At 41.0% G+C, this 27,336-nt stretch overlaps 1 protein-coding gene across 2 annotated transcripts in view; it reads left to right on the top strand.

Moving 5' to 3' along the window:
- The window catches only part of LRP12 (LDL receptor related protein 12), a 52,616-nt gene that overhangs the window by 480 nt on the left and 24,800 nt on the right, over positions 1-27,336 (top strand). The window contains exon 1 of one of the 2 annotated variants that reach the window (XM_046937528.1): positions 144-6,366. The exons of the other annotated variant lie outside the window; for it this stretch is intronic. Coding sequence (XP_046793484.1) covers positions 6,312-6,366 — 55 coding nt within the window. The 5' untranslated portion in view covers positions 144-6,311. Of the gene's footprint in view, positions 1-143; positions 6,367-27,336 lie in introns of those variants that run through there. 2 annotated transcript variants of the gene reach the window in all.

Below are 27,336 nucleotides of genomic sequence, written 5' to 3'. Positions count from 1 at the left end.
CCCGCCCCCTCCTCTCTCCCCTCCTTGCCCCCACTCTAACCCCCGCCGTTCCGCCGCTCCGCTCGCAGTTTTAATGTTATTTCTTCGTTCTGGTGGGGGTGTTAATCTCCTCAGGGAGGTCCTGCGAGCGGACACTGGGATGTGTCCCGGCCGCCCCCGTCTTTATCTTCAGCAGACGTATGTGGCCGGGAACTCCGGAGTTGGTGCGCGACAGCGCAAACAAACACAGCCCTCGCCCTCGCAGTGACCCAGAGGGGTGGTGAGCTCTGGGAAGCGGAGCCGCTCCCGACCGGGCCGGCTGTGGCGCTCTGTGCGGGGGCCGCCGGGCTGTGGCACCCTGTGCGCAGGCCTCGCCGCACGGCTGGGGACCTCCCGGGAGCTTTTGTTCAGAGCCTTCTCACTTCGTGCGCGCAGTGCCGTTTTGGCACGATCGCAAAGCCCTCTTTAAACAAAGCTGCTAGTGAAAAGCACTTAATAAACGCGGCAGCGAATGTGCTTATGTTGTGTTTTGCAGTACGTAAGTAGCCCGGTGACATAATAGGTCAAACGCCAGATGCTGCGCGGCAGAGCTGCCCGTAGGCCCTCTTGGAGCTCGCTGTGTTACGAAGTTGAGCGCAGGCGGTGCCACTGGGCCCTGGGTGAGCAGCAGCACGGAGCAGGCACTGCCCTGTGTGCAGAGGTCAGGCAGCGGCCCGTCCCTGGGTAGTGCCTCTGCTTCCAGCACGGGCTGAGCCTGTTCAGTTGGAGTCATTTTGCTGCTTAGGAATGTGGACCTACGGGCTGAGACGCTCGGTTTTGTCTGTGCGTAAGGCCTTGTCCAGCACGTGTCTATGCTGTGAGTAGGATTGCGAGCTTCTGAGTAGGGATGCACAGCATAAATTTGTATGAACAGTTACCGTTTCACTGATTAGTCCATGTTTAGGTGAGCAGAAGTGAGACGGGTTCTTCACATAGGACTGCGCCCACAGCAGTGCCTGTTCCTGAGCAGTGGCACCTGTATGGTTTAGCTTTGAGTGAGTCCACATGGGTGAGCCAGGCAAGGGTCTGACCAATCCTGTGAATATACACGTGGGCAAGAAGGGGAGCATTAGTGTCTTCGTGGGCTGTTAAAAATTCACACATCCAAGGCTAAAGTGAAAGTGCAGCTGGAAAAGGTTTGGCTATGGCAGAGCAGGAAACAGTAGAGAAAGTCTTGGCTGTGGGCATGTTCAGCTGACCTTAGGTTTGCGTGCTTGAGAAATGTAACTTCTGTGCAGAGGCTTTTAATAAACTACAGATTCTTTATTGTATTCACCACAGCTAAAACAAAAAGTCAGAATTACTGTGATAAAGCTCACCAGCTTGACTTTAGTAGTTAGATTCAGCTTGTGATTCTTCGGGCTGTTGTCAGCATTTCCACTATAACACTTAACAAGTACAGTCTTTTGTTAGAGGTGATAGCTGTGGGGTTTTGCTTCTTTTACTGAACAGCTCAACCAAGTACAGATTATGCTGAGTAACGTTTTCAGTGAACCTTCAGTTCAAGCTTTCCAAAGTTTAACCAAGAACAAGGGCTGCATAATTTCTTTTGCCTTGCTGTTCATAATAACCTCTGCTGGAAAAGGAAGGCAGACCTGCCTTCAGCCAGTGTGCTGCCTCTTTTCCTGAAGTTTAGTTTCTCCCTACAACTTCTTGTTACAAATGTTCTGGCCCATTTTGCTGCTTGAAGGGAAGGAACTTTCTTGTCCCTAAGCAGAGCATCCAAGAGGAATGCAAGCGTTGGCTGCATAGCAAGGCCAATCTCTAGCTGTCTCTTTATTTGTCCTCTTCGTTTCTTTGGGGAGAGGGAAGTGGGAGTGGGAAGCATTCCCTGTTAAAGTGTATTGCCTTCTTGTAGAACTGCTTTTAGCGCTCCCAAACTAAACTAAATACCAGCATGAATTTGATCAGGGCGCTACTGGCGGTAGAGCTCTGGACGGAGATGTTGATCCTGAGCAGAGCCTTGCAGATATCATAATGTTGCTGCTTGTTAAGGCGTTAAGTACAGGAGGCAGCATTCAGGGTAAACACGTGCTTGGAAGAACAGTAGTGCATCGCTTTGGTGACTTTCATTATGCGATTCCACAGCTATAATGCCTAGAATTTTCCACTAATTAAAATACGAAATTCATGGAGGTTGATATGTGGGCCTTGAGCTCTCTGGAGAATGTTTCTCTGTTTCCCTGTAGTTAGTGAAATTTTTTCAAACCTTCCTTCTGATGATGACTGTAATTATAAAAATTTGAGAAGGAGGAATACTGATGTGCAAAATATTGGAATAGCACTGACTAACACGAATTTTAGCTTGGTAGGATATTGGACCATGGCATTTATCTCTTGTTGTAACAGGCCTTCCTGTTGACTTGGGAATTTTATATCCAATAAATACGTTATTGTGCATTTCTCTTTATAACTCCGGCATGGCTTTTGCTGGGACAAATATGAAGACATTTCTGCATATCTCAAAGGCCCTGGCAGTTGCTTGCATTCAAAACAAGACTGTATATGGCATGAAGTGGTTTCTTTAGGGGAAAAATATTGTTTGAGAAATTGGTCTTGTTCTCTTGAGGGCAGCGCTTTTCAGAACAGAGTCTGATGATTGATTAGCTGGAAATCAAATGAATTTTGTTTCCTTGTTAAAACATCAGCTTGGATTAGAGAACTGAATTCCTGTGTTGCTTGATTTTTGTTTAACCCTTGTCAGGATGGCGGTTTATATCTTACGGGTACAGTTAACACGTTGCTTTCAGGAGCATTTTGAGGACCAGTCAGGGAGAGATTGGCATTCGAGAGCAGAGGCTGTGTTGCAAGAAGTCTTCCAAGTGGCATAGTGCGAAAGCTGGGATGTCTTCCTTTGGACTGTGGGCTGGAGGTGTGGATGCTCACCTCCGCTTTGCTGCAAGTCAGGTTTTTCATTGTCTTAACTATAGCTGTCATCCCACAGTGTTTATGTCAATTTCTGTCCCACTCGACAGAAGACCACAGCAGGCTTTTTGCTGTGTTTTGTAGGGTTAGTAGTGATCAGTACTGATGTACGGTCGGTAAATTTCCCACTGCTTCTGGCTTCAGCAGATGTGATGAGAATAAAATAAAAGTGCAGCAGTAGGAGTGCATGCCTGAAACAGCTCCAAGGTAGGAATTGGTAGCATGATATAGATCAGTCTTAATTCTCCATATCTACAGGATGGGTTTGGCTTTGCTGCTGACTGAGAATCCTTAGAAGTCAGAGGATGACTATTCCCAGAAGTTATAATTGAAACAATGTCGTATGTTACTGAGTTTGCGCTGTTATTGATGTTATTTTGACCTATGGAGGGGAAAAAAAAAGAGAGAACACACTATTAGTATATAGGCTTTAAAATGCTTAGTTCTAGATAAGTACCATTCCAGGTTTCTGCTTGAGATTATAATGACATTGTGTATATGGTGCATTGTTTATTTGGTTTTAAGACCAGGCAGGTTAAATTGCCATACAAGTTCACTGATCCGGACCCAAATTTAAGTCACATGTCAGTTTGCTCGTGATGACACGAGGAAGAATAAAACATTTCTCAGGTTCATTCACCTTGTTTGAAAGAATAGCTTGAATCATGTAAGCAAAGAGCCTGCCAGCCCTTTATTTAATTTTCTGAAGAAGTTGCCCTGTGAAGTCAGAACATGCTGTCCTAAAGGAACGACTTGGCTTCATAAATGATTGTACCTTAAATTCTTGAATGTCATTTTTTAGTGATACGTCTGTGATATGCTGGACAAATACATTTTGCTAAGCTGTAAATCATATTATTGGCAAAACTGCTGTGTTTAACATATTACAGTGGTTTCACGGTCTTTGAAGGGAAAATGTCCTAACTTTAATGGCGTAGAAATTTCTATTGTCTGCTAAGTTTATAATCGGTCAAGTTGTGCAATGTCATTCAGCTGCTCAGGGCCAGTCAGGTCTGTAGTCTATATCTTTGAGAATCACAGAATGGCCTTGGCTGGAAGGGACCTCAAGGATCATGAAGCTCCAACCTCCACATGTAATACTAGACCAGGCTGCGCAGGGCCCCATCCGACCTGGCCTTGAACACCTCCAGGAACACGGCCTCCACAACCTCTCCGGGCAAAAGAGGCCTTATGGGCAGTATTTAAAGTAACGTTAGTTTGAAAGGAAAAGAAGAAAACAGAACCTAGACAACCTCTTATCAAAAAGAATTTCCAAATTTAATCTAATTGATGTGATTGTAAGCATGCACTGAATGAGAACACTTTCAGCTGGAGGAAGAGCGAAGAGGCACTTATAACTGGAATCAGGACAGAAGCCACCTGACTCTATTACCGTCAGCAGAGCAAAACACATAATTAGCTTGGCTTCTCCAGCTTCTTTCTGTCATTGTTGGGAGAGGAAGCACTCTGCCAGGTTAGTGCTAGATGGGCCCTGCAGGTGATTCTGTTGGGCTCCTTTGTTTCACCCATTTGCCTTTCACTATCGCATAGCTGTACTGTATGTACTATCTGTATTATTTTCAACTGAGCACTAAATATATTTTTTATTTGATCTGGCCAAGACTTGCAATTATGAGCAGCCGTCTGCTTCATGAACAGATCTCACACAGTCACAGAATGTCAGGACTTCAAATGATCATCTAGTTCAGTCTCAAGTTCTTAACGTTTATATTATTGATATGTTAGCTACTGCACATGTTTGTCTTTTATCATAGTTTCTTCAGCTGCATATTTGTTTACCATGAAACTCAATCCCTAAGGTATTTTTCTGTTCATGACTACAATCTATACTGCATGTATAGTATGTTTTTGCTTTTCTAGACATGTCTGCATTTTCCAGTGTCACTGCTCCATTTATATTGTCCCAGACAGTTAATAGTGATGCTGAATGCTGGCACAGCTGAGATAGCCAGTGAGGCATTAATGAGAGTGTGATTTGTTAACAACATTGGAATTTTTTTGCTGTTTCACAGTTCATACAATAGTGCTTGTATTCAGCTGAGAATTACTAGCTATAACATTTTACAGCACCAGTTATTACTGAGGTGTCTGCCTGTTGGTAAGATTCAGCCTATTTAGTCAATGTGGTTGTAAAAACAAACTTGGGCACCAATGTATTTAATATCATAGAAGATGGTTGTAGGTCCGAGTTCCCATGTTCATCCTGCCAGCAGAAATAAAGCTCCCAGTGGTTTATACTGCAGGCTGTGTGGTAGTGCACTCTGAAAAGCTGTGTTGTTCTGGGTCTTGAGTGTTTTCTGCACTTGAGGTTTTTACCATTGCTGTTCCATTACAAAGGCCTTACTCCGAATTTTGGTCCTGGCTTGTTTCTCTGCTTTACATTTGGATATGCTGTAACTTTTGTTGCATGTTAACCCATTGATGAGAGAAAGTCTCTTTAGCAAGGCAAATATATCTAGAACTGTTCCATGAGTTGTTTTTTTTCCCTCTGTTCTGACAGCCTGAATTTTTGGGTTATAAGAGAACTGCTGATAAATTCCTCATCAGTGTTGTGAGGATCAACTTCCTGGAAGCAGTCAGGGGGGAAAAAAAAAGAGGATTATTTAATTTGTCCTTACTTTTGATCCAGAAACAAAGGAGTTAGAAAGCAATACTTAAAGCCAAAAATGAATTAAACAATCTAAAGGTTAAACCGTCTTGGAGAGGGGGGGGAAATGTTGCACAGAAACATTTGGTTTCGTAGCTTGAGTTGTCATAGGATGATCTGACTTTCCACTTAAGCATCTTGTGACTTACCAGGTACTTCCCCAGATACCTCTGGTTGGGGGTGGAAATTTGTTTGATGCAAGAGAGCTGAACTTTCTCACTGTTACTGTGAGCAACTTTCGGCAAAGCAATGAAAGTGAACTAGCTGCATTTCTGCATGCGGTGGCAGTGAGTGTGAGCTTTGTTTTTAGGCTCATAGTTGTGTATTTTCACCCTCCTGATGCGTGTCTGTAATGTTTCCTCCATGAAGGGAAAGTCCCCAGGACTTTGTGTAGCAGTTCAGGCTAGAATTTTTAAGTCAGTTGCAGTCAGCAGATAAGAAAGTGATTCTCTAACAGGCAGTGTGAGCAAACTCTGGTGTGAAGTGGGAGACTAATCAAGTTGCTTGAGTTGAAAATTAAGGAAAAAAAAAAACCCCTCTGTTAGAAGTTCCTGTAACTTAGTTTTACTACTCCAGTTTTGTATCACAGGTCCCTCTGAAAGCACATTTGGTGAGAATAGGTTTCTCATGAGAAATATTTTCTTCCATCTCCTCTGCACTGTCATACTTGTAATAAGTTTGTTCTTTGTGCATCTTTCTAATGATCCTACTCGTCAAGGAACTCTTCCTTTCAGAAGAACTTCTGAGTAACTGCGGTGAGCAATTGGGAACAGAAAATTGAAATTTTGTTGATAGATTTTTGGAAGGGGGAAAGTGTGTGCCCGTGTTCATGTGTTGGCTCCTAGGTTTCAGCTGTGTATGAAGTTTCGTTAGAGTTTTGTTAGCACCTTTTTCTATACCTTGTGAAGCATATTGGAATCTAAGAATGAGTTTGTTTATCCTTACAGGGTGTTTTAGTTCCACAAGATTACATTCTGAGTATTTCATGCATAAAAGAAAATGAAAATTTCAAGTAGGAGTACTGTAGTAACTGAGACTGAGAATGCTAATGAATAGGGTTGCATCATGCACTAAATAAATCCTATATATCAAAATGTTCCTCTTGTTGCCCAGCATTAGGTGAAGGCCTTGGCCGCTATCCCTGTTTCCTGCAGATGTAGCTGAAGGAGGCCCTTTTCAAAGAGAGTGATTCTAGAGTTCTGATTAACACGCTGTTTTATTTGTTGCATTCTTGTGTTGACTGCACTCTGCTCTTCGCACTACTAAGCAATTACAGTTTTCTATTTGCTCTCTTCTAAAGAACTGCTCAGAGAGAGTGTGCAGGGATTTAACTCAAATTTGTAAACTGTAAGGAAATATTTGTAACTGAACTGGGGAGTGTTCATATTTCTTTTTTTCTCCAGCTGATGGTAATTTGTAAGTGGGAAGATGTAACATTTCTCCTTCTGTGATGCGAACACCAATTTCAATTTTCCCAAATAATGCCCTTTTGGTAAGTCAGGAAAATGAATGGTATAATTGTTGGTCACCAGTGTGTTGATCTCACCGACATGCAGCTGTATGTAATGTTTGGGATTGGTTTGGATAGCTGGTGATCAGTAGGAATGGCTTTCCTCATCAGAGCTTCCTTCCATATATTTCTTATCCAGAGATGCAGCTATAACAACCAGTTCTGTGGTTAGAGGTTGTTCACGAAGGTTGGGAAGTGAGGATGGCAAGGGAAAGAAAGACTAGAAAGTCATCACAGAATGGCTCAGGTGGGAAGGGTCCTCAAGGATCGTGAAGCTTCAGTCCCCCTGCCACAGGCAGGGCTGCCAACCTCCACATGTAACTAAACCAGGCTGCCCAGAGCCCCATCCAACCTGGCCTTGAACACCTCCAGGGATGGGGCATCCACAAACTCTCTGGGCAGCCTGTGCCAACACCTTACCACCCTCTTAGTAAAGAACTTCCCCCTGACATGCAACCTAAATCTTCCCTCCTTCAACTTAAAACCATTTCCCCTTGTCCTGCCACTATCTACCCTTGTAAAGAGTTGACTCTCCTGTTTACAGGCTCTGTTAGGTACTGAAAGGCTGCAATGAGATAAAGTCTTCAAGGCATGTTCGTGACTGGATGGGGCTCTGAGCACCCTGGCCTAGCTGTAGGTGTCTTTGTTCATTGCAGGGGAGTGGGACTAGATGACCCTTTAATGTCCCTTTCAACTCAAACTGCTCAAACGGAGGCAGAGCCATTCTTTAATACACAGGTGCAAAGTGTCAGGGAGAGCAGCTATTACTTAAAAAGCTGTGAAAATGGATGTAAGAGAACTGTTTTTGGTACTGTTTTTCTTTTTTATTGTAAGGTGTGCTATAGGACTGAGTGAACATCTGATCAGTGTCATTTGTTACTCCTAGGAATTACCATCAGTCGAGAAAAGGGGTTGGAGTTCAGGAGAATCTGGGGTATCCCAAGGTACAGCTTTCAGGTTCTCTGAGTTCACTCAGGCAAGGAGATGTCACAGAAACTTTGATATCCTGATTCTTACCAGTGCTTTAGAAGAGATAAGTAAGTAAACAGAGATCTTAGAGGGTTGTAGTAACTCAACATATGGCTTTTAATCAGCATTTGAAAACATCTCATATTCCTCTCTCTCTGATGCTGGCATTAGGGCGTTTTGTGCTCTTCAGCTGCTGTAGTGCTGATGTGCCTCAGTGCTGCCTGTTCCACCAGTCCGGCTGCTGCCAACCGCCCTGTTGGTGCCCGTCCAGCACTTTGCAGTACCTGTGGCCCAGGTGCTGCTCAGCTGTTTCCTTCCTATACCTGATGTGTGGTTATCTGGTCTGTCTGTCATCTGTGTGTGCTATAGGAAAGCATCACTGGTATTGTAATTCTAATGTAAATGGCAATCCCCCATGCCAAAACTGAGTTCTGATGCTCTTGTTAAGTCCACAATTCTAACTTTCTGGTTTTCTTCTTCTGTTATGGAAGTCTGGAATGTTACTGCTGTTAGTAGAACCTTGTATATGGATAGGGCTTGGAAAAAGGAGTCCATTCTTCTCCTCTTCCTGTAATGAGGAGCATGGTCAGCCTTTCCCACAGACACCTGGAGGCCTAAGCTGTTTGCATTGCCAATGGGACTGTGAGGAGTTCCCCAGGACCAGGAGGTCCTGTATTCAGGATGTGTGGATTTGAAGGAGCAGCAGTGCTGCAAGCTGCTCTGTGTGGTGACATCCCTGTGGATGATTCCCTCTGAAGCCAGGACTGCCAGAGTGTTAGGTTAGGCTTATGCATGGGGAACTGAGAGACCCGTCTGCACTCCCCGCTAACAAAAAGTCCTCTTAGTGCTGGACACTGTCGTTTTAGAATCAGGATTGTGTGATTCAGCTGTATGTCTATCTTGAAATGTCAAAACTGTGGAGACCAGGAATACACGCATGGAACCAAGTGAATAATCATGCATTTGAATCCCTCTCCCCAAGTTTCTGGAACTCTCCCTAGTTTGTGGTTTTGCAAAGGAGATGGACGTGAATTCTGGGTAGCTATTTTGAGCCTTAGGTATGAAAGAATTCACCATAAAATGCAATTGCTTTTAGATATGATTAATGGCCGAAGTAAATCTGAATTTAATTTTTAATCTGAGATCCTACTTGCTGACCATACTGCACACTTGGGAGTCAATAAATTGCTCAAAGCACTTAATTTGAAATAAACACCACGTGTGAGAAACTGAGGATGTGTTATTTAAGTAAAATGACTGTATCAAATGCTTATTTTTTTCAAGGAAGATGAAGTATTCAGATGGGAAGAAGAGCTGGAATAGCTTTAAAGTTGAGAATTATTACATACAATTTATAAATTACTGCTATATATGTAAGGATAATGGCATCAGATCCTTACCGAGCAACTCCTTCATGCCTGTACTGAATGCTGTGTACTTTGATATATTTTTGAAGCGCCTGTAGACTTTTTAATTTATTTAGCCATATAATGGGGTTTGTTTGCAGTTCATGGAGTTCCACTGTTGTGGGCCTACTCTTCTCCCTATATCTGGAAATCTGCTATTAAAGAGAAAGGATGTGTACTTAAATGAGCTATATGCTTTATTACTACACAAAAGCAGATAAATAGAAATTTGAACATGTAGGCATTATGTCTGACATCGATCTTGTACTTGTCACCATGCTATGTCATATTTCTTGCTATTTTAACACTCTGTGCTTTACTTTAAAAATGGTGTAGGAGCAAGTGTTGAATTTTTTTATCAGGTTGACTTTTTAATAGAGTGAAATGTCTGCTTGTATATGTAATTTTTAACTATTTCACAGCAGAATTAGTGCTTTGAAACCTAATTTTTACACACTTTCTTTTTCAAGCTATATTCCTTAGCAAGGAAATCCATAGCTATTTAAAGCTGTGGGACGATTCTGCAGAAATAGTGAAGTGTTCCCTTTTGTAGCATGGCTGAGGTTTGTTCTTTTAGTTGTACTGTATTCTTCAGAGTTAAACTTCTCAAGAGACAGGCAGTCCTTGTGCAGAGCAGGCTAAGAACTTCTGTCATTAATGCACCAACTTGCTTTCCTAAGCCAGCCCTACCTTCTTTATGTGTAAGGCAGCTGTAGGGATCCTGTTCCTTTGGTTGATTTGTTTCCTTAGCCCTGCCTTAGTGATATTAGTCATTGGCTCACCTGTCATTCTGCTGGTGGTAAGCTGACAAAACCAAGGTAAGCCTTTGTTTTTCTGACATGCACATGACTGTATACTAGGAAGTCATACGATCGTTTTGAACACAAACACACGTGAATATATATACATATATATATGTATTTATTTACATTATTTATATATATAAATACATGTATATATTTATATATATAAAATATATACATACACACATGTATATATATATAAATTCTATGCTTTTATTTTTATATATTATATATATATAAATTATTATTACAATATATATAAAATAAAAGTGTGGAATTTTAATTCAAGCTCAGCCTTGACTTAGCTGTGCTTTGTTATAAGCAGTGTAAATTTTACTGGTGGCATCAGTAAGATTAAAGTCGAATCCAAGTGAGCTACTTTCAGTAAATGAAGTAAAACTTTTACCTGCAGTTTCATGATTACAAGCAGAGAAATTAAATATAGACCTTAGGAATTCTTATTGGCATGCTTGTTAATTCAGAATTGTGCTTATAAAAGGCTGCATTTGAAAACTTTGCCCAGGATTATTGTAGGCCATTCATCTTTGCTTTAGGTGGTCCAGTTGGGAAAGCTGTACAGTTTGGTTCAGTTCTTGGTTTTTTTTTGCTTTGAGAGGAGGAAGGCCAACAGGAATGTCTTGTACCATCACTTTCAGCTGCAGCAGGCCTAACAGTTGTCATTCTTTGGACTGAACCAGGGAAAATACTACAGGAGTGGGTACAGATCTCTGGAGAAACCGCATTGTCTTGGTGTCCCAACACTGACAGTGGCAGAATCCATGTACAAGTCGGTACTTAGCCTCAGACTCTGTGGATGCCTATAGATGATCCAGAAAGAAGAAATCAAGTAAATAGTCAAGTGGGTAACAATCAGTGGTGAAGTATAAACAGTGCAAGAATTTTCAAGTATTCTGTCTTCGCAGCATGCACTTCATCGCAAATAAGCTGTACTCTTCAGTTTTGCAATCTTTATAAACTTCAGAGTACTCCCTAATTTTAGAAAGCAGTATTTGTACGTGCTATCAATGAAGAATGGAAAACTCCTATCATGAAATATTAAAGGCTTCCTTTATACTTATTTCCCAGAACTGTACCTCTTGCAGTGATATCCTCTTCCATTTTGTCAGTAGTGAATACATGGCGAAACCAATGTTCTTAAATTGTGGCTTATTATTATTCATTGGGCAGAGTTGCCAGTAAGGAATTGTAAACGATGTAATCTGCTTTCATCAATGCACAAGTGTAACAATGCTTTTCATGCAAATTGAAAAGGAGCTACATCTGAAAGAATACAACTGCCTGTCAAATGTGGTAAACGGTATTAACATAAAATACTAGTATCTTTGCACATAGCTATTTTCCAAAGCATTTTTCATCCCATTCTTGCCATGTCAGTTTGTTTCACTTGTACATTGGGTGGATTTGACTGTCCCAACAAATAGGTGCTATTTGAGGTTTGGTTGGGTGTTACTTCACACATGGCACCTCTCTCCAGGAGGGCACTTACACATCAAGCAGCTACTTCCTGCTGCTAGACTTTCTTAAAAGTAGGCTTAGACTGGAAGGATCCTGTTAACCTGACTCACACCTAAATTTATGGTACTTTTCTGGTAGGATGTGCTTGGAAACAAACCTTCAAAGAATACTTTTTCTTTCAAAATACTCTGTGTGTAATTGCCTAAAAGCTCTTTATTATCTGAGGATTAAGTATTAAGATAGACTAATAACCCCTCACTTTAATAGTATTCCTGTGAAGTGTTCTTGTTGACAGGGTAGAAACTGAAGCACAGAAAATTAATAGCCACTCTGTAATTGTTCGTGAATAGTGTTTGCTACTTCCTATTTTTCTCATTGCTTCTGATTGTGTGTGCAGTTTGCGGAATGGGCTTGGCTAAGGCAGAGTCACTGTGGGAAAAGGCAAGCTTATTAAAAGAATGAGAGGCAACAGGAATGAGGCTTACTGATCTGAACCTGTCTTCAGTGTAGGCAGACTAGTCTGTTTGCTGAAATGCCCGCAGCTCCATTGTGTGCATGTCCTCAAGTGTGCCCAGCACGCGTATCCTGGAGGCAGGCTTTGTATCAGGAAAATTAATGCTCAGAGGAGGGAAGATAAAGGATGAAGGGTGGTCCTAAAGTGTTCAAGTATGAACGGAAGGATGCAGTTGCTGAATTTTTGTTGTGGAGCTGAAAGGAGTCTACTTGAGAACAGCATTCCTGCTATTACAGTATTTAAAACTTCAGCTCCTATCCCTCTCTGGTTTTACGGATGTAACTACCATCTGATTTCTCTCATTCCCAGAATTCCAGTCCCCTTTTGCTCATACGAAATACAGCCCATTGTGTATTTAAGCTATTCCTTCTTAACTGAATGCATGCAGATTTCTTTACAGTGCTTAGGTGGGATCTGCTGCTGCTTAGAGACCTTCAGATCAGTTGAAGGAAACATGTCATTGGAAGCAGAAACATAAAACATTTTTTCTTAATTATTATATTCTATGTGGAATCTCATTTAATAGCAGGTAATTTTCCCAGGAAACATTTGTGCTGGAACGCAAGTAAAAATGTGTAAATCATTATGAAATTAAAACTGGATTTTGGGGGCTGTTGCTCTTTTCCCAAATGTGTTAGAAATAAGTCCAAAGTTTTGAGAAGTTGATGGGAATCTACAGATGCACATGCTTGCTCTTAGGCTGTGTGATCCACTGGGAGCTGGTCTTAGCATGATTCTTGGCCAGGTTACACAGGGAGTGAGTGAAGTGATCAACTCAGGTGGCTTTTGGAGTACTGAGTTGTGAGCTGGACAGACAGCAGGGTTGGGCAGTGATTACCCAACCTGCAGGACTGACCTTCAGCCATGCAGAGTCCCTCCCTGTAGTTCTGACAGACGTTTTCTGGAGGGAGAGTAGGAACACATCTTGATTTCCTACACCCTTCAGTCCTTTTTTGTTTTGTTTTTTAAGATACTATAGTTGGACTGCAGGAAAAAAAAAAATCTCAAATTGGTAGAACTTTGAGCAGAAAGGAAGTTTATCTTTAAGTCATATGTGAGAATGTTTTTTGGCCAGGACAGGGAGAAATGAGAAGAACTGAAAAGAGGCCGTGTTGAGGTAAAAGTGGAGACAGGGTGAGTAGGTGTAGGGATAGCATGCTGGAAGATAATTATGAATACGAATGTCAGAGTAACTGTATTTTGGAAATACCTGTTAGAGCAGAGCACATTCTGCTCTCCAAGGCATTCATTCTGCTCATTATGTTGAAGCCTCTCTTCCTGTTTGTGCTTTTGTCGTAAGAGCTCCATACTGGAGCATGAGTGGATGTATCTTCACTCCTAGCTCTGCCTTTCCCTCCCAATGGGAGAGGCCTTTGGAAAGGTCCTGCAGTCTGAGGCTTGCTCTGGTTTCTTCCTGAGTATCTCAGGATCCTGAGGGGTTGGGAAGCACCGTCTGTGAATTAACTCCCGTTCCAGCATCTGTCAATGGAGCTGGATGTGCATCAGCCTGAGAACACTGCAATTCACCAACCTGCACAGTGCTGGAGCTGGGGGGATTGCACAGCCTTGGGTATGGCTGCATTCATGAGATCTTTTTCCCTTAACAGAGGCAGCGTATGTTTTGGCCATTCATCTCCACAGGGCTTTTTCATTAAAAAGGTAACGTTAGGTGGATGTGAACGACCCAGCTCGATCCTCTGTAAATGGACCTGTATTGAGGTCATCTCTATAACTTAATTGAAATCTGTTTGCTTGTTCACATTCCTGTGAACTTGCATTTAAGACGTGAAAGTTCAGAGTGCTGTCACACCAAATTTGGATTTATTTGACCCTGAGATAAATAATGTAGTCTCATCAATTGTGTAGATATTTCCAGTTTAATGTGAAGTGCTCTGATTCAAATTGTGATTGTGCTGCAATGGGGTGCATGCATGTTGCTTAACACTGGAGCATCTTTACACGTTCGAATGGCTTGAGAAGGATTTAGTTCAAATTCTGAATTAAGAACAGTAATATAAAACTGAAAGATGCAAGACTCTTCTTCCAGGCTGAAGGTTAATGTAATGAAATAGAACTTGGAATCTTGTGAGATCTCGTGACCTATACGATACTTTCTTCTTAATGGCTCTATTGAGAGTAAGTACAGAAAATGCATTTAGAGTCTTACAAACAGTCTTCATTGTACACTGGGGCACCTACAATTCATTGTGATCATTTAATTTCTATAAGAAATAAGTCTTTAAAAACAACAAGTTTACCAGTGGTGATTTCTGTGTCTTGGGGATATATTCTCATAGCAGGGAAATGATACACTGGAGCATTTTGAAACAAACTTTGTCCTCTTGGATGAAGTTCCATGCATCATGACTGCCTTGAAAGCTTGCTGTGCTCTGCTGAATTGCAGCTGCTTACGCTCACTGTCAAGTCAAATCCTTATTCAACTCTACAGAAGGGATTTCTTTCTTTTGTTTTGCCATTGTGGAGCCATAATACAGTCCAACAGTCTCTTGTTTGTAGGTAGTAATAGTAGAAGATTGTTTATCTTTTTTAATTACTATGAATCCCTGTGGCAAGAGGATCCAGCACACTGTAGTACTTTGCAATCTCAGAAGTATTCTGGCTGTCACATGTACTTCTTTTCATTGCATATAGGGGTGTCAGTGTTAACTGTCTCTTTATATTGCAACTACTTTACAATTGTTTTCACATGAGCTATCCACCTGTTTCTATAGCTACCTCCAACACAACATAATTCAGACTATTCGGAATGCCTCCCAGGGTTTGCAAGGGACCAGACCTTTACCTTTGGTGTGCAGGAGTTTGAACTTTGGGTAATCTGGGGCAAGGAGGGAAGCAAGTGAGAAAGAAGGATGTTAGCTCTGAGCATCTGCTTGTTTTGCCTGGTTTTGATGTCCTATTGATCTGCAGTAGATCTTTACTGATAGCTTTCTAACTTATTAATGCTGCTGTAGTTCGTCTTTTCTTTCTTTTGTGCTTCCCACTGCCTGGGTAGCTCTCTCCATGGGATGCACAAAGCTGTCATAAGTGTTTTCCTCAAATGTTACTGCCTTTGCTCTGGTTCCTAGAAATCAGGAATTAGGTGTGGTACCTCGTGGGCTGAGATTTCCAATGGGTTTCTCTATTGTGCTTTTTTAATTGTTCCTTTACTTGGTAAAATGTAACATGCACAGTTTCCACAACGTAGTGTGCTCTGAGGAGCAATACTTTTCTTGCTTATACTTTTCCTGACGCAGTAAAGCTATAGCCGTGATAAATGGTTATTTGCACTGTTAGGAAAAAGATCAGTAGTATGTCACTGTTCTACAGGTGCCATGAGCTAAGTGGACTAGAATATAAACTTCTTGCAAATTCATTTTTGCAGACGTTGTTTTAGACACTGCATGCAGTCTGAAGTCAGCGATGTTAAATTCTGTGGTGTAATGTGTGAGGTACAGCACCAGTAGGTGTCTTGTCTTGTAGGACAAGAATCACAAGATTAACAGCAGATAGCGTGAAAAGAGAAAAAGATCTGCTTTCCAAAGAGGGGGAAACAAGTGCTGGTTTGAATCTTGGAGATTTATATTTGATTCTCTGTTGTTTAAGTATATAAATAGGTGTAGACTGCAGACTTAGGAAAATATTCATGGAGCTCCTCAAATTTATTGCTATAGAATCAGACTTGTGTCAAAGCTGTAACACTTTCGTAGTGGGAGTGCACGTGGGTCTTACATGAAACACTGGAGAGAAAATAAGTTTTACAGTTTATAAACTTTACTGGATATTTCCATTATCAGTTGTTTGCTTTCATCAAACTAACATGTTTTCAACAGAAGAAAGTAGAAAGGCTGCCACGTGCAGAATTCTCACACAGATGTTGTGCCTACTCGTGAAGCATGTACATACGTGTTCATACCAGGAGTTTGCCTTGGCTATTTAAAATGCTAAGAAAATCAATTTTATATCTTACTGGCTGTCTGTCTATCTTCCTAAACAGTGTAATGTCTGCCTTCTTGAATAGAAGCCATTTGCAGTGCATTTTGAGGAATGCAGCGTGTTATGACTGGCAAGCTCTGCAAGTTCAGCCCTTATCCTTCCTAAGTCCTGAGGATATTTAATAAACAGCATAGTTCAGACAAGTCTAGAAAATGGTGGTAGCCAATTAATAGCTTTTTCTATCGTGGTGATTAAGATTTTGAAGCTGACAACTGTGGAGAAACAGCTACATGGACTGAATGTCTTAATAGTGAGAATGGTTTCATCTATGTGTTGTTGTTCCCTCGAAACTCAATGACATCTCCATTGCTATCTGCTATAAGTAGAGCAGATCAAATTATTCATAGTACACAATGGAATGAATTTTGCATGTGGGTATTTGCACAAAATTAACCAAAAGCCTCGTTTTGCAGAAGTTGAAGGAACAGACAGGAACTGTGTTCCCTTAGGAGTTCTTCCCTCCTTGCTTTTGTTTTTCTCCACGTTGTTAAAATCTGTGTGAACAGTGATGTGCTGAGCTACGCTACGCAGCATTACTTCTGCACCCCGACTGCTTTGGTGAAGCCTTACTAAGAGACAGAGACTCTGTCCTGTGAATTGGAAGGTAGCTGGGCAGACAGTGTGCCATTTTTTGTTAGCTCAGTTTCAGTCTGAATAGGTGCTAAAGAAGATAAAGCTCCAGTTGGCAGACTTTGCATAGACAAGTCAGCACAAGTATTTGCAAGGTCTGTGGTTTCTGTGAACTTTTTTTTTCTTGCAAATTAAAGAAAACAATCATTCTTGGGAGCTGCAGTGCTTTTTATTTATATCAAAAAGAAAACTAAACGCATGAAGTCTTTTAAAGGTTGTCAGAGGTTTACTCCTAGCAATAAGCAGCAGGAAGGGAAGAAAACTGTTTTATCTTTCACGTGAGAGTATTTTCCTAGACGCAATAAACATGCTGTATCTAATGATTTTTGTACATGCTGTATTGTATGATATAGTGTATGTACATGTAGATATGATGTTGCTTCACCGTCTTTTCTAGGGAACAGCTTGCACTCAATTCAGTTACATAATTACAGTGGATGCAGCTGGAATGTTTTGCAGCTAATTCTTATTTATTCTTGTTACCTTTGTGAAGGCAGAGTTGAAGGTAAGTGGGTATATACTCTTTAGCTCTGGTATTCCCTGGTTGGCTTAGGCCGATGTTCCGCTAGGAACACAATTAATCCAGAAATTACAGTTATGTTTATCAGTCCTCTGGTTTTGTATGTGCCAGATGTATGGAATTTCTTGCTTGATTTCTGCCTGAGTTGTAATACCTTAGCCCATCTGTTGCATAAGGGCTTAAAAACAATTTTTGCAATTGGTTTTATTGTATGAAGCCAACAGGCTTAATGCTTTCTGGATTTAGAGACCATTATTGTCAGGACATACCCTAGGCTGCTACCATTACTATTGTTATTATTATTACTTTATTTTTTAGAAACGTGACTCATATTTTTCTCTTCTGTTTTGAGCTGTTGGTCACATGAGATGTAGGCCTTATAATAAAGAACCGGCAGTGGAGCTGTGTTTTCCATCTCTTTAAAATCCTCGTGATTCTCCTTGTCCCCTTCCCTCCCCCAGCAGAAAGTACTCCTACACTACTTAAGGTTCTTTTGGAAAAAAATCAGTTGTAAATCTGAGTCATGCTGTCATCTGGAACGAGGAGTTTAGATGTTTTGAGGGTTCCTGGTAGGGATTCTTGGGGTAATGGCAGATAATGCTTTCATTCCTGCAGGCTTATGTTAGATTTATGATGGCTGCTGTATTAGTTTTTGAATAATGATTTCATTTCTTCTGTTGGTACTTCTTCAAGACAGAACGGAGTCAAGCCTTCAAAAGAAGACAAGATACTGGCAGTACTATATCTTAAGAATATACGACTCGAAGCTCTGCTTTTACCATCTTATATCTGAAATCTTCTGCTTGTCTGTAGATGCTTTTTGGATTTATTCTTTTTACATTCATAGTATACTGGCTGTATGTGTAGGCAGACAGTCGCCTGCTACCATTTATTCCTACTGTTACAAGGAATTTAGAAGGGAAATCAATCTAAACCTGCATGGAGCAAAAGCTAAGCCAGGTATTTTACTGCTGCAACAATATAAAGAAACTATAGTAGGTAAAAGTATGAAGCATGTGGAGAGCATGAATCAAATCTGAAATGCTTTTTCCCCCTACGGTATACACACTGTGCAGCCCACACTTCAAAATTTTCCTCTAGTCTAGCACTTCTCAAATGAGAAATACTTTTCGTTTCTGAAGTGGGATTTCAGAGGGAAAGAATAGTTACTGCAGTTGAACATGTACGAAGGCTCTGAACGGCCCTTTGTTAAAAATAATTGAGCTTTATTATTTTTAAACATAGCTGTTTAAAATACAGAGACTCTGGCTTTTCAAGGCTTGTAGGTAATGCAGCAGCGGTACGTTTTTGGATAGGAGGGCTCACTGTTAGATGTGCATTTACGATAGGGTGTAATGAGTTAACAGTGGGTGCTGAAGTCCATGTTAAAGCCTCACCAAGGAGATAATTTAGTTAAGAGACTGTACTGCCTGCCTATCTTTTTTTTTTTTACTCCTAGTTTCTGGTCTACTCCCTTTTCCTCTCCTTCTTTTTGTTATTTGAGATTTAGCTTTAATGTTATGCTTTGAGCAGTTTCATTGTTTTTAGAGGTTTTTTTTTTCCTCCGGCTCTCAACCTGGCTAATCCAAAGTGCTGTGCCAGATTACCACCCCGAGGAGGGCACGTAGGGCTCACAGGCAGCGATGTCAGTCAAGGGACTTACTTCATACCTGGCTGAGCAGAAGTATGGGGTTTGACGTGAATAGAACTACTTATGTGCTTAAAATCAGGAATCTTGTTGAAGCTGAGCCAGCATCTCTGCTAGATTTCCAATTTCCACTGCTGGCTGCCAAGTATATTGGAGCTGTCTATAAATAGTTTGTGGAATTTTTGAGTGAGGGGAAAAAAGAAAAACACCCAGGTTCTCTTCTGTTCCCCTCCCTCCCTTTCTTCTAACTACAGCTGAGAAGCTTAAACTGCTTTTTGCTGAAACCTTCACACAAATGTCCTCTCAAATTAATAGCTAAAACACCTTGAGTTAAAAATGTTTTAATGACAGTGTACTCAAATATTGTGGAGTGGAATTTACAAGTATTTTTGTACATAATGTTGCATAAAAGGCACAAAATGGTATTTTTTCCACCTGCAGCATTAAATCAGAGTTGCTATAGCTACTGCCTGGGTTCTCCTTAGGACCTATTCCAAGGGAACCTTGGTTTATCTTGGTAATTTGGTGTGCAAAGCTCTTTCCAAAGTGTTTCCTGCTCTCCCTCTTGTACAAGTCCCTCCTGCTGGCACAGACAGAGCATAGGACTGTGCTGCACCAAAACAGCACTCTGCAGAACTGCTGGTTGTTTGCATAGCTGATTGACAGCAACGGGGAGCTGCTGTTTCCAGGACGGAGAAAGAATGGAAGGTGGCAGAGAAGCCAAGCCATACTTATACAGCAGGAATGCATGAGCTCACTCTGTAGCCTGCAGCATCTTCCAGATGTTCATTCACTGCAGCCTAGTGGAGCTGAGGGCGGTACTGGGACGCTCCAGCATCATCTGGCTGGCAATGACTGGCGTAAAGAGCAATAGTGGTAAAGGACCATGGGCCTCTACACTTCGTTATGGTTTATATGGAATTTTGTAAATGTTTTGTCTCATGACAATATTCAGAGTTGGTATTGTGCATGTTGTGTCTAATGAGTCCAAAAAGAGCTTGTGTTCCTCACACTGAATGACTGTGGGGAATCAGAAGGGCATGCCTGGCACTGAGGTGGAGCCTTACTGGTAGAGCTGAAGCTGCTGGAGCCCATCACACTTATTGTGGTAAATAGTAGGAAGAGGGACTGTGATGACAGGTCCTGTGGCCTTGCAGGAGCAGCTTTGTGGAGCAAAGTAAGTTACACTGAAGATTTAATGCTTATGTCATGTACGTTTCTGAAGGGCTTTCTTTGGACTGGCTCAAGTGTGGCCCCTGGGACTGCGTACACAAGTCTTGTGAATTAGTGTCTTCTAGAAGAAAGTCAGATCGTGGTTGCTGGAAAAAGTTAAATCTATATCTAAAAACTGCCTATAATTCCACTGCAGAATTGATTCTCCAGTTCTTGTCTTAGTTTCTTAAATAAACTACATCAGTTGGCCTAAAACAAAGATGGTACATCATAAAGTAACAGCGTTACTGTAAACAAATGCCTTGCATTACTGTTTCAACAGTGACATTTTATGTGCTTGTTTTGTGCTTTTGTCATAAACACATTTAAATATGCCACTATTTTAGTATAGTTTAATCTGTTAGTCATTTTTATTGTTTCCTTAATTAAAGAAATTAATTATGCTATTGTGGCATTGCATTATACAAAACTTTCTCATTTCACAAGACCATTTACTTGCACCATTTAAAATTTAAAATATATATTCACTCTATCTTCTTTGTAGCAGATGTTCCGTTATGGGGATTTGGAATAAATCTTGTCACTCTGCTCAGTTTGCTTTTAGTAGATTTCAGCTGATGTCTGCACAGCAATAAAGCTTTGTCTCAATGCTTCTGTCATGCTGCTTGTGTAATTTCATATTATAACAAATGATTATTTAATTCTCCTCTTAGCTGGGAGGGTAATTAACACCTTACTGCACAGTTTAATGATATTTTACAAATGACCAGCTGAAATTTCTATCATCCAGTAGGAAATACGACAGAGCGCTGCAGGTAACTAGTTAATAGCAAACTGCTGATCAATAACTCTTCCAAAAGTTCTCCAACTAAACTGGGGTTATTAATCATTTAACGCCTAGAAATAGGTCATTATTTCTCATGATGCTTTTTTAGTTGCCTTTTGTCATAAAACGTGTAAGCTTACACTACAATGCCCTTTTTTGAAGAAGTTGTGGTTGGGTATCTGACGAAAGTGTTTGGTCAAAGATGCAAAGCACTGTGCAGAAAGCAGTAACAGGGACTGTTGGCAGGAAGTGACTATGGATGGCCGATCTTACCTTGATTAGTTAATTGAAATAGCTTACTGGTGCCACGGCATATTGATTCCATCTCGAGTGGATGATGTGGCTTCAGAGGGCAGGAAGTGGTGTCACTTGTAAGGGTGGTGACTGGTTTCTGTAGGAATCTGGGAATGCTGTTGCTTTGCTGTGTTACTGGGTGCAGAGACACAGAGAATGTTGCCTGGCTCCAGTGGACCACGTGCTCTCAGCTCAGCCACACCTCAGTTTGAAGTGTTCCCTGTAGCAATAACACTGTTTATTTCATGAACTGCTCTGGGAGGGCAAGTTTCAAATACTTCAGCTATTTGCTCAAGTTTAATTTCTTTATGATGGTGAAATTTCACACGTAGCTCTGTTCCTGTCTTCTGAGGAAGGCAAATTCTGAACTTCGATAATAGAGTTCTGCAGTGGTAGGAGGACATGTTTTGCGTAGGGGGGGAACAAGAAGAGAAGCCAGAAATATTCTCAGATTTTTTTTATAGATTTATAGATTATGAAGGGTGAAATTGCAACTTGAAACTCTCTTGTACCCTCACATCCATTTGAGATTATGGAAAATACTGTCTCTATCACATAATCAGAATTTGCTGTGGGCCGTGCAGCTGTATTCCTGTGGACATGTAACTCTTTGCTGTTGCAGTTGTGAATAGTAATCACAGAATGGTTTGGATTGGAAGGAACTGTAAAGCTCATCCAGTTCCATCCCTGTTCCATGGGCAGGTCTGCTACCCCCCTCCCCCCCCCCCCGCTCAGGCTGCCCAGGGTCCCATCCAGTATGGCCTTGAACAGAGCCAGGGATGGGGCACCCACAACTCTCTGGGCAGCCTCTGGCATTGCCTCACCACCCTCTGAGTAAAGAATTTCTGCCTAATATCTAATCTAATCCCCCCTCCTGTAGTTTAAAACTGTTGCCCCTTGTCCTGTCACTGTCAGAGCATGTAAATAGTCACTCTCCCTTCTGTTTATAAATTCCTTCTAAGTACTGGAAGGCCACACTGAGGTCTCCCTGGAGCCTTCTCTTTTCCAGGCTGAACAACCCCAACTCCCTCAGCCTGTCTTCATGGGAGAGGTGCTCCAGCTTTCTGATCATCTTTGTGGCCTCCTCTGGACCCACTCCAACAGCTCTATGTCCTTCTTGAGCTGGGGACCCAAGGTCTGGACACAGTGCTGCAGGTGGGTCCTCAGCAGAGCAGAGGGGACAATCCCTTCCATCTCCCTGCTGCCACCCTCTGTTGATACAGCCCAAGATACTGTTGGCCTTCTGGGCTGCAAGTGCATGCTGTTGGCTCATGTCCAGCTCTTCATTGACCAGAACCCCCAAATCCTTCTCTGCGGGGCTGCTTTCAGTGAATTCTCCCAGCCTGGGATTCCCTGATGCAGGTAAATCCCTGCACCAGAAGCATTAATTCTAAACGTACAACAGTTTAACAAATACAAGTGCAAAGTGTTCAAGAGATGAGAAGTTGTAGATGAGTGGAAAGATTCAGGTGAATCCTGTGTCATTTCCTTCTTGCATATGTCATGTGCAACGTAGATATAAAGTAATTCAATACAGTATTTTTGATTGCATGCTGAACACGTTTTATCTGGAGGAGTGAAGTAGTACTCACTTCTCTGTTGGTCTCCCCCATGCTGTGCTGTGAGACATTACATCTTCCCTTTGGATTCACCACGGGTATGCCCTCGGCTGTGACAGCCAGGCAGGCAGCCTTTGCCCTTCTCTCCCAAAGATTTGGCAGAGCTGCAGTTCAGCCTCAGCGCTGTCTGCTGCAGTTCACTGTGCAAAACAGTCCTTGAGTATCTGCAGGAGGTGGGGGTGGGATGGCTGCTGCCCATCGTTAGCACAAAACGTGCTGATGACAAGGGTCATTTACAAGAAGTTTGCTGTAATTCTGTGGAGACAAGAATGTTTCCAGTTCCCATAACTCTAGAAGGATGTTGTCATTTTTGGACCGCTGTAGTGTTGGGCTGTTGTTAGAGGACTTTTTAGTAGAGAGGTATGTAGGGCATCAACAATTTATTTATGGAAGTGTATTTGTGTTAATTGTGTTAATATGAAAGATTTGTGTTAATGCAGCTGGCGAGTCTGTAAATGAGCTTGTTCTTTCTGATACAGAATAGGATGGGAATCTTGGAAGTAGAATGAAGAAAGGAAGTTTGACTGTGAAGTGTCTTGTCTGAATTACAGCAAACTGAACACATACTGTAAGGAAAGGTATTTGGAAGTGCATGATATAAGGAAGTGGATTTGATAAAGTCTCCCTGATAACTGTAGTTCAAGAGAAATATCAAGCCCAGCCTGCTTAGATAGAATCCATTATGCGTTGCATGATGCTTTAATATAAGGTAGTGTACAAAAAGCTCTCTCTCCTCATTCAGTTGCTTACTGCAGCACCTCAGCTTACACAATTCCAGTTATAGGTGGCTGTAATTGGGCTGTAAAAGCTAATGTCAGAGACTTAATCTTGACACAGGAGAATTGAGCATCAGTGCATGTATGATGGTGTGATTCTTTTGCTGCTAAATCAATGAGTTATTTGTCCACAGAAGTAAGTTTGGTGTGTTGTTTTCTACTGTGGATTTTTTTTCCCCCATTTTTCATTTCAACAGTGAAGTTAATTTCTTTGTAAAACACTGTTTGAATTTAGTTCAGTCCCAGGATACATATTCCTCTTACAAATGAGGAATTAAATAAACAAAATTAAATTTTACTATCACAGTGAACAAATCCACACGCAGCAGATTTTTAAGGTGCACTTTTACAATACTCATCAATTAACCATGCATTCGTTTTACTAGTTTTAGTCAAATTGAAATTGAAACAAGGTTTTAATTAGAGTGATTATTTGCTATCTCAAGTAGCAAATGAAGTGGATATGCTTTGTCTGAAACTTGCAAGTTCTAATATCTGGAATGCAGAAGCTGGTTCTGTTTAGTCTGGAAGTTTTGGCTAAGAGGGTCACTGCTACTGGGGAATGGCTCTGTATGGCTGTCATTGAAAACTGCAGGAGTTTCACTAAAACTTCAAAGAGAAGTTCATTTCACTACTGCAGGCTTCATTTCATGCTCGGAAGTTGCACACAGTCAGGCACTTGAGTCTGATACTTTCATTTTGAGTGAGAAGTATGAGTGTGTCATTGGGCTGGAGGCTCACAGGCGACAGACCTGAAAGGAAAGCCTCAGCACTATGGCTGGGCTCTGTATTAGTCTGAGCATTGCATGGCAGTGTGGCCATCAAGTATATAGGACCCGATATCTATGTTTTTCAACCATAGCATGCTTTTCGGGCGTTAAAGCTTTGGTGTTTTTTTTTTCTTCAAATTTTCTGCAGTTTGTTGGTGTTGGATAGGCATTCTGCTGTGATGTTTTTCTTGTTTCCTTTCCCATCTTCCAGCATCTATTTATTTTCCCGTTTGTGCTGAAATTCAGATGATATTAATGAGTTGAGTATCTTCCAGGACTGGTTCTTATCTTCTGTAGTTTGATTTGCTCTCCAGATTCCATGCAGAAGAAAAGGATGATGTTAGGTTTTTTTTGTTTTGACACTTGCTGGACAGTAATGGAAACCAAGCAGTGTATATGAGCACAGTGAGGCAGTGGATGGTGCATTGCTGCAGTGGCAGCAGTGACTGCAAGTCACCTCCGTTGGTGTAGATGTTAGTGAGAATGGCATGCAGTTTCCATTGCTGGTGAAAATGCACAGTTAATAGTGGTGACTATGGAACAGGAAGAAAAAGTGATTTGTAGCTGTGAATTTGCTCTATCAAATAGGATTATTGTGCTCGTTGTATCTGTTGTAGTTTCCGTGGAAATAAATATGAGGCATTCCTTCTGGAGTGACCTATGTAAAATAGGATTTTGTGGAGGAGTCCATCCCAGTCAGTAGTTGGTCCATACTTAGACTGTAGCCATACTTGGAACATGTATGGAACTTTTAGAGTTATTTGAGACAGAAAAGTATCTCAGAAATGAAGACGTTTCCAGATCACAGATATACCCTATAAACAGTCTAACCGCTAATAATAATGGGTTGGCTAATTTTTGATGGCAGTCAAGGGGTCTTTTAGGTGTGCTGTCAGCAGTGGTAACAACAAACATGCACCAGCCTAGAAAACCCTTAGAAGTATTTCTATGCTTTCATTAAACCTGTTAACTGTAGTTTAAGAAGTTTCATATCCTATTCTACAGAGATTGTGTTTTGGTTTAAGAACGAGCAAACAAAAAAACCCTGTAGGGAATGCTTGTTTTTATCTTGAGCCCCATTCATTTGAATTTTCTTACTTAAATATAGCTGCTGCCCTTATCTTAAGGTACAGGAGTAAATTTGTCTTGCCTTTATTGTCTTAAGCTTTGACATTAAATAGCTCTTGTCCATTTGTCTTACGTATTTAATATGGAGATGATACTGTCCTGTTTATACCAATGATTTTTTAAAAGAATCACCGGGGGGGAAAAAAACCAAAAAGATGAAAAGTCAGGTTCTGGAAACGAGAGTTGGTTTCTCCCAGGCAGAGTGGCTCCGTATGTGAGCCATGCAATCTCCCCTCCGGCCCTGTGTGCACCCCATGTCTGCAGCCAGGCACAGGCAGCCTTTGCATCGCTTCTGCTGGAGGCACCTGTTGGAGTTTCAAAGTTCAGTTTCAAATGGGAAAATGGGAATGAACTGCCAGTAGTTCTTGAGAACATCAAGAAATACGAAAGCTAATTGGTGACATAAGACATTTTTTAATATATTCATATTCTGCTGTATTAAGTAGACCAAAAGGAATTTCAAAGATAATAGCATTACCATATTTTAATGGAAATTACTACTCTGTTATCTAGTATATTGATGTTCTGGTGGAACTGTGTAACGTAATTATCATAGAATCATAGAATGGCCAAGGTTGGAAAAGACCTGCAAGATCATCCAGTCCCACTGTTCGTTGCCCTACTCTGGACACTACAGGGCCTCAATGTCTTTCTTGTAGGGAAAGGCACAATACTGAAAACTGTACTGAAGGTGTGGCCCCACCAGTGCTGAGTCCACGATTCTTGAGGTCTTGTAAGGATCATTGTCTAGGAATTTTATAAAGGTGCCAGCAGTTAATAATGTTTAAATAGCATCTCAACATAGTATTTCAGGGAGAGTTTTGAATGAAAAAGAAGGAAGGAAGTCATAAATTGAGAAGTTTTTAAGCTTCATCTTTTCTTTAATGAAGGGTTATGGGGAATGAAATAAAAAAGCTTCCTTTGGTGTTATAGTATTTGGATCTGAGTTGACTTTATCATCACACATTAGCGCTTCTGACTAAACACAGAAGATAGCCTGAAAATAAATGTAACATCCCCGTATTGAATTAAACTGTTTGATCACAAAGCTTATTTAGAAGGAAAATATTAAAGTGTTCCATTTTGCATACTGATGTTCTTTTCTTATTCTTCCAATTCTAAGTGAATGTGTAAAGGATTTGGGTTCGAGTTCCCATTTTAGTATGCTTCTGGTTGTTATTTATAGTTTATTTTCTCAGAGTCTTTTGTATATGCCTCATATCCATCTCTGAGTGAGCCCTGTTTGAAAACATACAGTTGGTGAATAATTGCTACTGTAATTTGCAAGACATAAAACTAAAGATCTTGAAGTATGGTAACATTTTTCTTATGTTGATTGAAATAATAGAAAACAAAACAATTGGAAATGTGGAATCTGTTATAAATAAAAACCCTTTGTATCAAAGATGGTGTTATTTTGTAAATGTAGAACTAAGTATTACTGAAGATGTGAAATCAGGGAGAAGCATTCGTTGGCACGTCAAGTTACTGCAAAATAGAGGAGGTATTTGTAGAGTACACTTTGTGGTTGGACTCAATGATCTTTGAGGTCTTTTCCAACCTGAGCAATTCTATGATTCTAATAGATTCTTTAAAAATTACAGATATATTTGATTTTGGAAAGTACTTAATTGGATAATAGTTGCTCTCTAATATGGTACTTGAAGTCG

This window comes from Gallus gallus, chromosome 2 (genome assembly GCF_016699485.2).
Source record: "Gallus gallus isolate bGalGal1 chromosome 2, bGalGal1.mat.broiler.GRCg7b, whole genome shotgun sequence".
In the NCBI taxonomy this organism is placed as follows: domain Eukaryota; kingdom Metazoa; phylum Chordata; class Aves; order Galliformes; family Phasianidae; genus Gallus; species Gallus gallus.
This window is presented reverse-complemented; position numbering and strand designations above follow the sequence as displayed.